Source organism: Macrobrachium rosenbergii, chromosome 38 (genome assembly GCF_040412425.1).
Source record: "Macrobrachium rosenbergii isolate ZJJX-2024 chromosome 38, ASM4041242v1, whole genome shotgun sequence".
NCBI classification, from domain to species: domain Eukaryota; kingdom Metazoa; phylum Arthropoda; class Malacostraca; order Decapoda; family Palaemonidae; genus Macrobrachium; species Macrobrachium rosenbergii.
Window position 1 is genome coordinate 927,913 of NC_089778.1, and position 14,890 is coordinate 942,802.

General features: G+C 38.7%; 2 protein-coding genes across 4 annotated transcripts in view; both read right to left on the reverse strand.

Annotated features, from left to right (window-relative positions):
* The window catches only part of LOC136825568 (E3 ubiquitin-protein ligase TRIM13-like), a 49,864-nt gene that overhangs the window by 32,075 nt on the left and 2,899 nt on the right, over positions 1-14,890 (reverse strand). The window contains exons 2-6 of one of the 3 annotated variants that reach the window (XM_067082153.1): positions 9,007-9,649; positions 8,534-8,626; positions 6,307-6,486; positions 4,668-5,238; positions 4,132-4,419 (exon numbers count right to left, since the gene is read on the reverse strand). The exons of 1 other annotated variant lie outside the window; for it this stretch is intronic. In XM_067082153.1, the coding sequence (XP_066938254.1) occupies positions 4,723-5,238; positions 6,307-6,486; positions 8,534-8,626; positions 9,007-9,336 (1,119 nt within the window). In that variant the 5' untranslated portion in view covers positions 9,337-9,649 and the 3' untranslated portion in view covers positions 4,132-4,419; positions 4,668-4,722. Of the gene's footprint in view, positions 1-4,131; positions 4,420-4,667; positions 5,239-6,306; positions 6,487-8,533; positions 8,627-9,006; positions 9,650-14,890 lie in introns of those variants that run through there. One more of the 3 variants, XM_067082155.1, reaches the window with a different exon arrangement.
* The window catches only part of LOC136825562 (tripartite motif-containing protein 59-like), a 93,512-nt gene continuing 83,170 nt past the window's right edge, over positions 4,549-14,890 (reverse strand). The window contains exon 7 of the mRNA XM_067082147.1: positions 4,549-4,609. The gene's annotated coding sequence lies outside the window, so the exon portion shown is untranslated. The remainder of the gene's footprint in view (positions 4,610-14,890) is intronic.

Below are 14,890 nucleotides of genomic sequence, written 5' to 3' on the forward strand. Positions count from 1 at the left end.
AACACGAACAATATAAATCATAATATGCTAACACCATCAACTACAAAGTTTGTGCAACACTGACACAAACCTGTTCCCAGACAACGCAATGATATGCAGCTCTCTCAATCATCACATTTTTACAGCAATTCCTGTAAATGACAAAACTCACAATACTGTAGAGCACTCTTTAGAATCACCCAGATAACTCCACTAATGCCAAGACACATATAGTACTGCAATATTTCTTGTTCTTCACCTAAGCAATTTATAATGAATATGAAGCCTTTTATAAAGTTCACATTTCCCAATTCCATCTTAAACCCAGAGCAGCTGCAACTTGTACTTGCAACCTTTATATAAAAACTATCTACAAAGGCTCATTTGCAACCTTGATATAAAAACTATCTACAAAAAACTTCATTTTGCAACCTTTATATAATCAGTATCTACAAAGGCTAGATGGGAAGCTGTGTGGGATTTCCAATGATGAACCTCACCATTAATCCCATCCAGTCCTTCCCTGGATCCTATAGGAGCTAGCAGAGCATAATGCAGAAGGAAGGGTAAATTTTCATTGGAAACCATAATCACATTCTTTTGTTGAAAATATGATTCAGTTACGATTTCATGTTTGCTTTGAATGTTTCTGAGTTTTATTTCATTAGCAAATGAGTTTTAGAGATACTGGACCCCTTATGTCCTGCAATTTGGGGGACCACTGAAGGAAAAAGGGGGATTTTGGGTGGGGAAAACTTAATATGATAGAAATGTAAGATATGAAAGGAAGGACTTAACCTAACCTAGGGGACTGTGTTCCTACCTAACGTGTGCCCCGTGGGAGTTAGTGCCGTCAGTGCACCTTATGAGGTGCATTTTAGGGATTACTTAAGGTTCTTTGCAGCATCCCTTTCGCTCCTAGCTGCAACACCTTTCATTCCTTTTACTGTACCTCCTTTCATATTCTGTCTTCCATCTTACTTTTCCTTAACCCTCTCCTAACAAGTGATTCATAGTGCAACTGTGAAGTTTTCATCTTGTCATATCTTTCAAACTATTTTGCTGTCAATTTCCATTTCCATCTAAATTCTAGATTCTATTCTATTCTACCTAACATGTGGGTATTAGCCCTACTGGACCTCCACCTAACCTAATATAAGGCGCTGTAAATCAAAATGTTCAAACTAACCTACCCCCTCCTAACCTAACCTAGCCTAGGGCTCCAGGTCCTCAGCTGGCACACTGTGGTCCCCTGAATTGTAGGATATAAGTTGGGGAGCCACTATGTCAGAAACTAAACCTAGCCTAATGATCTGGTGCCGAAATGAACGTCGGAAAAATTTCAGACATAAAACACAGGAAAATCACATTTTCAACTCCAGGATGCAATAGTGGTTTAAAGTAAAAAATGTACTAAAAAGTTTTCTCTATTGTATAACAATTTTAAAATATCAGGTCTTTTTTTATATGTCAAACCCAGAGACAATGGAAGACAAATTAACAAGACTTACCTTTATCTAACCTTACCCACAACATTGTGGCCTCACCTGGCCAGGGAGGAGGGTTGGGGGTTAGCCTTCCCGCACCCCCGGAAGTAAGCTGTGATCCTTTCCTCTGCATACTACATACCTCAAACCCCTCAAGTGGGGCACAATAAAGCAAACTTCAGGCCCTAATTACATACAAGAGCCATAAAATGAAGAAAACAAGATGACAGAGGCCTTTTTGACATACAGAACCCACAAAGTGAGGCAACACAAGTCAAAATCTTACCTACAAATGGCAGGACCACATCTGACCTGACCCAGGTACAGCCTATGGCAGAGACCTATTTGCCATGAACCCCAAAGGACAGAGGCTAGCTTCAACTGGACAAGATAAGACAAACCCCAATGGGAGAGAGAGAGAGAGAGAGAGAGAGAGAAGGCTAAGCAAGAAGGGCAAAGCTGGATATTGGACTCAAACATTAAAATGAGGTGCTGAATAATACATGGTGCAATTGGCCTGGGATGAGCCCAGTCTTGCCTCATTAGCCTTCACTTCACTAACCCCATTGGAAGGTCTTTGGCTTCAATTTCTCTGTTCTGTGGTCCTCTTTGGCCTTCCCTACTTTCTCCCATATGAAGGAAGGCCTTGAAAGGTTGAGGCCTTCCCCATAAGATCCATCTTGAGATCTTCCTGCCTTCATATGGCTGATATGGAAGAAATCATCATCATAACAATTATAATGATAATGGAAAAAAGAGCCTAATGGAGAGAGAGAGAGAGAGAGAGAGAGAGAGAGAGAGAGAGAGAGAGAGAGAGAGAGAGAGACTCACCAAACCTTTTCTACATATAGGCATCTGACAATCTTTTATTTTCATCATTCCTTTGCACAAATGTTCATGAAACATTCTGAACTTATCTCATGACATATGTGGAATGAATTTAGAGTAAAATTTGAAACTGCTACCATGGCCTGGTTCCCACCAGTCACTGATCAGAATATTTACTGTATTTTGTCCATGTTTCTGTTTATGCTCGTCATTTGTTTATGTTTATGGTATTTACTGTCACTGTTTTATGTTTTACATTCATCGCCAAGGGGACGGTACCAACCATGGCACCCCTTTTGGCGTAAACTGAAAACTGCCGAACCTAGAAGAGTGCTCAGGCCGCAGCAGTTTCACGTTTTACCAAATTCACTTAGATATTTCTGGAAGTCTCAGACATTTCTGGAAGTCTCATCTCAGGTTAGTCTCGAAGAGGCTGAACGACTGAAAACAAGATTTTTCCCACTCGTAAAGAAGAACAGAAGAGGCCATTTTGTGCCTTCAGTTCCTTCCTTTCATAGAATTCGTTTTCACAGGATTCTTTGATCAAATTCTTTGTAGAATTTCTTTCAGAAAAAGAAAACCCTATCCCTTAACTTGAATTGATTACTTTCACATCATTATGCAAGTCACACGTCTAATATTATATCTGTAAGCCTTCTTTTAATTGGAGTTCTTCCTGTTCCTTCTGAAGATCTCTCAAGAATGGCCATGTTTACTGTCCTTGTGAGTACAGTGTTCTTGTCCTTTCACACGTCACTGTGCTTCTTATTTATGATAAAACATATTTTGCTCTGTACTACATAATATAAAAATCAGCAAGTAATAGTTTAATTCTTACTTTTAGCATCAGTTTTGTTACCTTTATCTGATTCATGAGCACAACTAATGTTTGCTGTTTACATTAAAGGTAATTTTCAACCAAATGTTAAAGGCTTAAAAATAAACAATTCAAACTCAATATAATTGATGATGTATTGTTCGAATACTTAACTGGAATATAAATTTAGACTTGAAGCACTCTTTTAACAAGAGAATAATTGTCTTCAGTCATCCTCAAACGGGCTCCAGATTATGTGCACTGCCAGCATGATGCATTAATGGATAAAAATTCCTCGTATAAACTTACGATCATAACCTGTATTTTACATATTAGACATGATTTAGACTGCCAATTTAACAAAGTAATTATTTCTGTCACTATTGTGAAGTGATGGTTTCGATTGAAAATAAAAGAATGTCATGTTTCTTCCTTCCAAGAGGGTTTCATGATGTCAGATGGGCTCCAGCTTTGACATAACTCATCACATGAATTGACGTAGACTTTACATGAAAGCAGAAATGATTTATTACTTTTTCGTTAATTCATGCAGACAGATTTTGGACAAATAATAGTTTTTTTGGTAATACACTTGCCTTTCTATATCAAAACTTGACGGAAATCTCAGATTCCTGAGAAGAGAGGTCGTCCTCAGCAGTGATTGGTGGTCGTCTTGTGACATCAACATCCAACACCCAATGAGCGCAGACTCTTTCCTTCAGTAAAAGCATTGCATATTTTACCATAAATAATATTATGAAACTGACAGTCTGTCAAGGAAAATGATTGGGGCAGGTGTTCTTGACCTTTGTAGAATCAGTTTCTCTGCTGTCCAACTTTACCAGCGTCCTTGTAAGACAATTGTTCATACTGTATAAAAGACTGAAAAGCAGAGAGAGAGAGGGGGGTAGAGAACGACAGAGAAATAATTCATCAGATCAAATAACACTCAGCAACTTTATTCTTTGAATAATAAAAACTAATAATGAGTGTGATAAAAACTACAAACACGTTTTGAGATAACACTCAACGTTAACTTTATTCTTTGAACATTTTGAGATTCAAAAACTACATAATGTTAAGGAAAATTTGAGATTCAAAAACTACATAATATCAAGGACATTTTGAGATTCAAAACTACATAATGCTAAGGAAATTTTGAGATTCAAAACTACATAATGTTGAGGACATTTTGAGATTCAAAACTACATAATGCTAAGGAAATTTTGAGATTCAAAACTACATAATGTTGAGGACATTTTGAGATTCAAAACAACATAATGTTGAGGACATTTTGAGATTCAAAAACTACACAATGTTAAGGAAAATTTGAGATTCAAAAACTACATAATATCAAGGACATTTTGAGATTCAAAACTACATAATGCTAAGGAAATTTTGAGATTCAAAACTACATGATGTTGAGGACATTTTGACTTTTAAGATTCAAAACTACATAATGCTAAGGAAATTTTGAGATTCAAAACTACATAATGTTGAGGACATTTTGAGATTCAAAAACAATATAATGTTAAGGAGATTTTGAGATTCAAAACTACATGATGTCAAGGACATTTTGAGATTCAAAAGCTACATAATGCCTTTTAAGATTCAAAAACTACATAAAGTTTGTGATCTTGAACTGTTGTCTGGATACCATGAGATGGCATTTTGCAGAATATCAAGTCCCTCTTCAACTTTCCCGAACAAAGTTTTTCCTTTCTTATGGGGGTCATCTTTGGTGATGATCCAAACCTTGGAGGCAGATTCAAAAGAGAAGTTTCCTCTCACTTGTCCTGCCCGCCAGACCGTACATTCGTGGGTCCTCTGTCTCTCCTGCTCAAAATCCTCCCTCGAAAACACTGCTTGGGTTGATGTGCCTCCTCCATGTGGCACATCATAACTTCCCAGGGCAATGGTTTCACTCTCTCCATTCCACTTCGCACGTAAGCCTGAGTGACAGTAGGAGGGACCCATGTCCCCCAAGCACATATGAATGAAGTTCAGAGCCATAGTGCTACAGTTGTCCGTGATCTTAATGATGACACTCCCCAGGTGGATGGATCCACATGCCAGATCCAGGAACACCCTTCGAATGGAGCAAGACCCTTGCATCAAGGATTCGAGCTGTCAAGGGAGAGGAGGACGATGTTTGTTGGAAAAATAATAAAAATTATCAATATTCTTATTATACTGGTTGCATAAACAGTTATTTCCCCAGACATGACGAAGAGCAAAAGAAGAGGTTAAAATACCAAATGGCAAAGAAATAAGAATTAAATTTGTTGTGGATAAAACCCCTGTGCAGGAAACTTCCATAATATGAGCTCTCTATACTCCTACACCAAAGGCTCATCAGTAGTGCAACTTACAAACTACTACTCGACAGCTCCCATTGTTCTTGTTCATTCATATTCAATATTGACACTTCACCTCATGCAGAGTTGCTCAACAATGGAATGGAATGTGAGATTTAGGCAGAAAGCCAAGCACTGGGACCCACAAATCATTCAGCGCTGCCTTCGTACATTCCCATCTTGGCTTTCATAGACGGTATAAGCTTCCTCCCTATCTTTTGCACATATCCTGCTGCCTTCCTCCCTTCCTTCACCTACTCTGTGACTTACCTTTCCCCTCATCCTGCCAACACTCAACATATCTACTCCAAAACACCTAAACAGATCATTTATTCTCCCAACATCATCTACTCTCAACTTTTAAACACTTTCAAAGTTCCAGCAGTTTCTTTTCACCATCCCTCATCCGTACTGTATCGTTTGTTAACGTTAGTTATTCCCCACTATTCAAGAGTGACTTTCTCCTCTACAATTTGCACCAAAATCTGCTGCTGTCCTTTCCATGCTCACACGCACTGCCCCCTCACCTTTCTCTCTCACTCTATGCCTTTAAAACATCCGGGTTTCTTTCTCTCCTCAAACAAATTGGCTGTTATTCCTCACTTACCCTCTGCATCACATCCATGCACATTCATAACCCAAAGTTGCAGTATCTTATCTTTTCTCAAACCTTAATCCTTGATAACATTTGACCTGGGTCAGTGCTGGATTCACATTCCATATCAAGAACTGTTCGTGACATTTGTTTCAAATCTGAAAATTCCTAACACAATAGTGAATTTGGACAAACACTCCCCAAGGCTTACAAGAGAAAGAGACAAAGGATTCCTCAACATACCTGTATGACAAAGCTTCTTGGTGGGACAACTCCTTCTTCAACCCGACTGACCCGTATTTTGTTGCCGGACTCAATTTTGACTGGACCAATCCTCTGTTTCCCATGAAATGTCATAACAGCAAAAGTTTTTCTTTCAGCATTTCCTCTCAAGAGACCATGAATACTTCGGAGGTCATTCACCTGAGGAAAGGTTCCTTAATTGAAAATATCATAACTAGTTGAGGTTAGGAGTTATTTTGTTTGACTGAAAAGATACTTCAGTTTGGTAAAATATGAATCAGTTGAATGGGTGGGCATTTCCTAGTAATTGTCATTTTTTGTGCGTAAAATAAAACTTTTTATCAAAAAACAAAATGACTGTCTTCTTATACAAACACATTGTTGTATGATAATCCCTCCCTGGGTGTTATCACAGTCTCTAGACATGCTTTCGAAGAAGAAGAAGAAGAAGAAGAAGAAGAAGAAGAAGAAGAAGAAGAAGAAGAAGAAGAAGAAAGAAGAAGAAGAAACAGATTTTATAGACTATGGGATCACAAAATGGATGGGAACATGTTAGTAATGTTGAGGTTGTATAAAGCCAATGACTTGGATCAAATCTCTTGAATATGTACACATTGAATTGAATCAACTTCCACATTGGTTTTTGAAAAGCTACTGAAATTGACATAGGCCTAATCTCAGTAATACTAATCTTCACTTGTAATACAAAAGACTTAGATGTGGAGACAATCGGCCATTAAAATGACCTGTCCCAGCTAGAATGAACCAGAGCTCTTGGTGATTTCGCATTTTGCGGCTGCCACATATAAACACAGACTCCCCTTCTCAAAGGATTACATCCATTTGTGTAATGCTTGATGGTTCTGACTGGACTTTGGGCAAAGTGTTCTTTATTTCCCAGCTGAAGTGGTAAGGAAGGAGTGATGAAGCTTGGAGAGGACTGGGGGTAAGAGGAAGTGGATTGTGTCTGGACTACAAATTCTGTGGCATAGAAGCCAATGCTCCACAAGATGTTAGAATATATGACTTGGCTTGGACGGGCATTTAGTCAGCTTACTTGATGGGCTGAATCACAAGCTAGCAAAAATACACTTGTATATGTTAAGTCGTTAATGGAAGCCAGATCTACGGGTTCATGTGCCACACTGGAAAGGTGTCAAAGCTACAGAAGGGATGTGAAGGTGAAGCAGAAGTGTGAGAGGAGACATGGCCATAAGTAGCTTTCACTTCATCTGGAGGGATCATATTCTGTAGTATGGCATGAGGAAGTACTGATGGAGTTCCCTCTACTGAAGAGTTATTCTCACCAAATTCTGGTTGAGGGCTAATCAAAGCCGCTGACTCTGAGGACACAGGGTGAGTCACGTTCAGCAGTTACAAAGCTGAATGGAATGGTTAGACAAGTTACCTTTGTGAGCAGTTTGAGCCAGACAAATGGTTATTAAGGGACAGGTTGTGCACCTGTGCCGAGGACATGAGGGAGAGTGTTGGTGTTTATCAGAAGTGCCTTTGGCTCCAGAGGAGCAAGACCTCTGGAAGGCACAAACACAATGAGAGTGGCCAGAAGGCCTCACTATCCCAGACACACAATACTCCAAAGTGCTACTTCAAGTGTCAGAAGGTGCTTTTGTGGTGCTCATTTGTGTCGCAGGGGACTAGTGCTGTTGGGTGTGCAGGACTGTTGTCATGTGGGTGCTAGTGCCAGAAGGAGTGGTGGCATCTGAGGAGAGGGGTGTATGGTGCAAGGCAGGGAATGCATGGATCGCCTCATTTGTCCAGATTCCTGCCAAATCATAAATCATACTCAATTAAGAAGAAGGAAATAGCTAATGAGTCACTGCCCAACACTATAAATGGAATAGTAAGTGGAATGATAACTTACGGGATAGAGTAGTAAATTCTGAAGGTGGGAATGAGCAAGGAAAACAAAATCTCTGAACGAGATTACAGCAGTGTTTGAAACAACACACACACACACACAATGGTCGGTTTCCCCCCCACCAGGGGCATCCAGAGATACAGATGCATACCAGTATGTGGAGTGTGTGAAATTGCGCTGACTCTTGCAAGGATAGGCTTTTGTAAAGTAATGGGTTGTTTGAAACAAACTAGACATTATCATCATCTCGTTCAGTTACATTCCTCACAAGTCTGTTGACTAGATGTTTCTGAGGACAATTATTTAATGTTTTGGTTTTCTGCGTAAGAAAAGGCTCCATGAGCTTACCGTGATATTCACGACAGAGTCTCTCTCTTCATTTTGTTGTTCTTCTGGATCTGTCACACTATTTTCCAGTTCTCCTTTCATCCTTAACATTTCCTGTTAGACAAATCAAAGAGGACAAAGCGATTACAGGGATAATTGTGATCAATCAGGATTTGAAAATGTCTGGAATATATATCTATAAGACTAGAAAGATCCCTGAACTGAAAAGCTTCATAAATCAAGGAGAAATATAATAGATTTGCTGTTAAGGACAGACTAAATTATAATTTTAATTTCATATTCATTTCATAAAAGTTTTTTGTGAATAAAGTTTTCTGTGAATAATTTTCTGGAGGTTAACAGATACCAAGAGAAGGAAATTATCTCTTCCATGTGTAGAGTGCTAGATAAGTGAGAGAGAGAGAGAGAGAGAGAGAGAGAGAGAGAGAGAGAGAGAGAGGAGAGAGAGAGAGAGAGAGAGAGAGCCAACTTACCTTCTTTATATGATATTGTTCCTTTTTGTCCTTCTGAAACTTTGTTACAGTTTCTTCTATAGCCTGAAGAAACTCGGTGGTTTCTTTCATCATGACATTTGTTGAAGTGAAGTCTGTTGCTGCTTTTAGTTGAGAGTAAGAAGCTTTGATGCTTAAAGTATTGCGTTGTATCGTCGCAAGCTTGTTCTCTAGTAGCTGTATATGCAGATCAATGTTCTCCAGAGTTTTACTACTGCCAAGCTTTACCACTACAACTGCTCTTCGCAGCTTTCTTGAACTTTCAATCAGGCCCTTAACCTCAGCCTCTGCTCCTGGCAAACATCGATGCATCCCTTGGTAATATTCTTCCTGAAACGCTTCGTCTTTAGGAAAACCTTCTTGGGGTTCTTGGTTTTAGTGAGGTTTTGTCGTATGTGGGGGGATGATAGCTGCTTTGCAGCATCTAGGAGGCCTCTGCTAATCATGAGGTCTTCAGCTGAATTGGCTGCAAATTCCTCATGGCAAACAGTGCAAAATTTTATCTGGGTAGAGATGAGTCCTTTGATGCAACGGCCGCAGAACTCATGGGAACAAGGGAGAATCCTCGGGCAGTGATCTTCACTGTACAAATTATAACAGATCTTACACTCCAGGGATTGGACTCCTGAAAAGACAGGGATATATACATTTATATATGTAATTATATCTATATATTTATATAATATATATATATATATATATATATATATATATATATATAAGATATATATACTGTACATACTGGCTGGGTGTTGTCTATATCTAATGCATGTACAGAATCTTGTATATATATATTATTTGCTGGTTATGTAGCCGCATAATATATATATATATACATATATATACATATATATATATATATATATATATATATATATATGGCAAAATGCATGTACAGAATTATGGTCTGAGCCGCAAAGTAGTTTCTTGTTTCGGACATCTGTGCTTGTCGACAGACAAACAGATGGCGATTGTGAGAGACATAATTAACGTACAATGATAAAACATATATCAATGGAAAGGCCAGGAAATTCCACATATGGACATTTGCATGAGATCTGAGACAGATTAATGGATACAATGCAGTAGCATAATATATGTGAAATGGCGAGACGTTTGGCGTCTTCACAAACAGAAACATAAATGCAGTTTGATACAGAAGATTCGGAGGAACATTATGAGTACATGACTGGAATGTTTGCATGGCAATGCAAGTAGTGGTGATTGTACATGAATCGAGACAACAATGGTTAGGGAGAAACAGACGGAAACGTTGTATGATAGAAGTTGCGTTCCTTCGAACGGTCCCCTCCAGTTGACGCACGGGAGGGAGAGAAAACGGGATGCTTTGTCTTGTTTTCTCCGATGGATGACACGCACACGTGCGCCCGTAAGACTGCAATGCAGTCTCTCTCTCTCACACACACACACACATATATGTGTGTGTGTGTATGTATATTATATATAGATAATTGTTGGGTCTAATGCTAGGCAGGATCAGGAAATGATACTCAGCATGGTTTCGTATCTTCACTGCAACTGACTCACAGCGGAAGACGGAAGTACAGATAGCTCATGACGTGGAAAATGGCGTCACTTATATGGAACGGCGCTTAGGCGCTGCTAGCAGGTTCATCAGCTAACACATCTTACAATAATATATATATATATATATAATATATATATATATATATATAAAATATATAAGGAACACTGGAGTGCTGTGAGGCCTTTCGACTGGCGTCCTTTACTTTGCAGACCGAAGAAATATACAAGTAAGTGTTTACAAACAAAGCTCATAAACTTACTTTTTATATTTCTTCAGTCTGCTAAGTAAAGGATGCCAGTCAAAAGGCCTCACAGCACTCCAGTGTTTCTTTATTTATATATTCATCACATAATATATATATTGTGGATGTTGTCTTTATTTATATATTCATCATATATATATATATATATATATATATATATATATATATATATATATATATATATATATATATATATATATATATATATATATATATATATATACTTTCAAAGTTCAAACCTGGCAAACTAATTTCCATATTCCTTGTTCAGGGTCCAATCTGGGGTCTAGCTCGTGAACAGGAGGGGTTTACTAATACACCTTGAGATTCTGACTGCAATTGCTAGGTCAGGCGGGAACCTTAATAGAAAAAGCAGTTTGGCTGAGGGCCGTACTTCAACAAGGTACTGTTGCAGATAAACACTTAGGTTTAACTGAAATGGAACATATTTACAATTAAACACGTCAATTAGAGGCCTGGGGAATGATAGGCAGATACAACAGGGGCTGCCAAGTAATCACAGCATTGAAAAAGTTTGAAGTGTATGTGAACCGACCTAGGATTGAAGAAATTTTAGTGTTGTCTGACCACAACCTGATCTCATTCATCAATAAGACGAAAAATAAAAATCACAGACTGACCCTGAGGTGGTCTTTATGCCTGCAACCATATAATGTAAAAGTGAAACACACTTCAGGAAAAGATAATTAATGTCAGCAGATTATTTATCCCGTTGTGATTCACTGGATTCAAACCCAGGATAACTAATCTTCTGGGGAATGAATAGGATTAGTTGTGTGCATAAGGCAAAGTGATAAACATGTTTTGTTCCTTTAGTTTTGCTGAAGTGAATTAAGACCAAGGAAACAGTTAAAGTTGTTTGATGGAGTGATGCCCTTTTACTCTAGTACAGTATATTTCTTGTTTAATTGTTGATACCTCACACTAGTCTTGATAAACTTAGTTTGATTTTTCATGTGATTAATGAGCTTTTAAGGGATCACTGTTACCTTTAGAGTACTCAGTCGTAATTCTTATTGTTATGAGAGTTTATAAGAGGTGCAACATAACGAGCAGGTGGACGTGTACTGCTGGTTTATTGGTTGTTGTTTTAGATTTAGCTGGCCTTGTGCCAGCACGGGCTCTTGCTCCTAGAGCAGCCCGTAACGGTTTATTGGGAAAGCAGGCCTCTTATAAAGCGGCATGCGGACGTCATACAAAGGCATACAATTGTTCTCCATGAAACAGGATACAGGTTGACCCATGTGAGGTCAATTGTTCTCCATGTGAAACAGAAACAGGACAGGTAAATACAAATAAAACATGAAAAATAAAAAAATAACATGACAAGAATTGACACAATAATGTTCTGACACATGTACAACGTAAACAGCCAAAACTAATTCAGTAATAGATATGTATTTACAGATAAAAATGTGGCTATTTAGCGTGACCTAAGCGTGTGAGAAAGGCACCGTAGAAAACGGGAGGTTCACTACAGAATGTTAGGCCAAACAACTTGGTGGAAAAGGAGGGTTACCACTTGTTTTGAACCAAGAATGCATTCCTCTCCGCACCTGAACGGAAGTGAGTACAATGGAACCCCTTTTGACCCCTCCTGATCACGTGTCCAACAAATGACCCCTCCAGAAACATTATAGGCAAACCCAGGCTGTGAGGTAGATAGGAACTTAGCCTTTAAGTACTTAATAATAAGACCTATTTTTCTCCACCCCTTTGCTGGCTGTATGACTTTTTGCAGATCGACCGAGGCCTACATGCTGAAATGAAAACAAGCTAAAAGGAGCATGCCCAGGACTCTCAGACCCAAGCACTCTGCACAAAACCAGCTACGCATACAGATGGGTGTTCTTCCACCTTTCCCACTGGTGAGACTAATCCCGTTGATCATTCACGCCTTTACATGTTAAGCGCAAAACATCTACAGGCACCAGATACATCAACTGCAATTAGTCAATAAGCCAGCTTCTTTCTCTCCGTGAAATTCTTTTCCGTTTCTCCAAGTTCAATTTTCATTCTCATAAACAAAGCTCCCTTGCTAAGCCAACCTACGAACCAAGCAGCCCGTGAATCGCCCCATGACTTGCTTTGAGACCAATCAAATTCAGTTTAGTGATCAGTACTCAATTATTCCCTCCATCGTGTTAATTAAGGGCCAATTAACTTGAGTAACTCAAGTGATCAATTCCTCCATAGTGCACAGGTTCATGTGACAGAAATTATTTGCGCTAGATCGCTAATCTTGGCTTTTCTCCCAGGAGTCATCCACGCTCTGCTCAAGTGGAACCACCGCCGTGTGAATCAAATCCTTAAAAAATACTTCCATCTCTGAAACAAAGAAAGTCTGGATAGCACTTCTCCCAGTTGCGAACAAAGCCAAATACGGAAACTAATTCAAGCCTCATCACACTTTCCAATTTGAGACGTGCCATTTATGTCATCGTGATTCCCATGTTCTTTAATTTTGATTGCCCGCTGGACCCCCATTTACAGTTTCATTTGATTTCTTCTTGTGTGAATAAATTCATCGTAACGTAACCCTTTATTCATTTCCCATGGTGACCTTCCACACTTTGATCAAATTGGTAAAATAAGGTAAGTCTTCAATTTTCCCCTCATTTTGGTTACGTCCTGGTGTTCTTCTTTGGCCCTCTGGCAGTAAAATCAAAAATACTTTGTATTCTTCCAAAGAGACTCAGTATATAATAATATATATATAGTATATATTATATATATATATATATATATATATATATATATATATATATATATATATATATATATATATATATATATATATATATATATATATATATATATATATATATATATATATATATATATATATAGTTCGATGGCTCAGTTTTTAAGCTCAGACTTCGTAGAGGTCCGTATGCAGGGTTCAAATCTGCAGCCGACTGGTCAGAGAAGGCGGACACTTGTCTGTAGACACCCCGGGATTACGTAAGTAATCAACGGATAGGTTTGCTGAAAGCAAATGGGTGTTACAGACTAATACACATACAAACAAAGCCACTACAACATCTTCTAAAAACATAACAGACACCTCACACGTCCTGAGCTGTCGACCTAACCACTCACGAGTCCTCGCTGCTGGGAGAAAGGAGCCAGATTGGCATGATATTAATGCGTACACATCGTTACCGGGGTCTAACGATGTCAGGCAGGTCAGCCGATCGAGGCTACGGCCTACCCCAACACCAAATCAAAATTCCTTCAAAAATAAGGCATCATGCTTACCCATCATAAAAATGGGAAAAAGCATGTTAAAACGAAGAAGAATATATATATATATATATATATATATATATTATATATATATACATATTTTATAAATATTACGCTGTTTGCCCTCGATGTACTTAGTGTAGGAATAGTAGATAAGATGGCGCGTATAGGCTGGGCAGTTCAAAACAAACATGCTATGGCATTATATCCAACCCCTAGAGAGGGTTTTCACCAATATTCTCTAGCAACGGTGGTCTTAAGCTGTTCTTCCTTAACTCATGTATTCGCTATGCTCACAAGGTTGACTGCCTGGGGCGTCGTGAAGATGAAGCCAGTCGCCTTGCGGGAACGCGAGCGAGGTCAGAGACAGAGAGAGACTAACAACGAACGAGGAAAGGACGCCATGTAGCGTGCCGAAACGGTCTTCTTTATCCCTTACTCGACTTTTGCTCCTACGTCTATATTAATTAGTGAATTGGGGAATGCGGTATCGCACTCCTGAGGGTCCGTTGTAATGCAACGACTCGACGTTCAAGGTAAGTCCGATTCTTTGTTCAAGCTGTCGATTGACTAGTAACTTTTTCTGTATTTAATTTGTTTCATCCTTCAGCACCACTTACGGTATATGTGTTCATGAAGTCTAGATTGTCAAATTATTATATTGTTAATGTTAGCTGAATTGTCCTAGTAACTCTGGGGATTGTGCAAGGCAATTTTTTATACTGGGTATTCGTTATGCCTAGCGTTCACCGTGTTTGGAGGAAACTGTTGCATTGTATTTAATA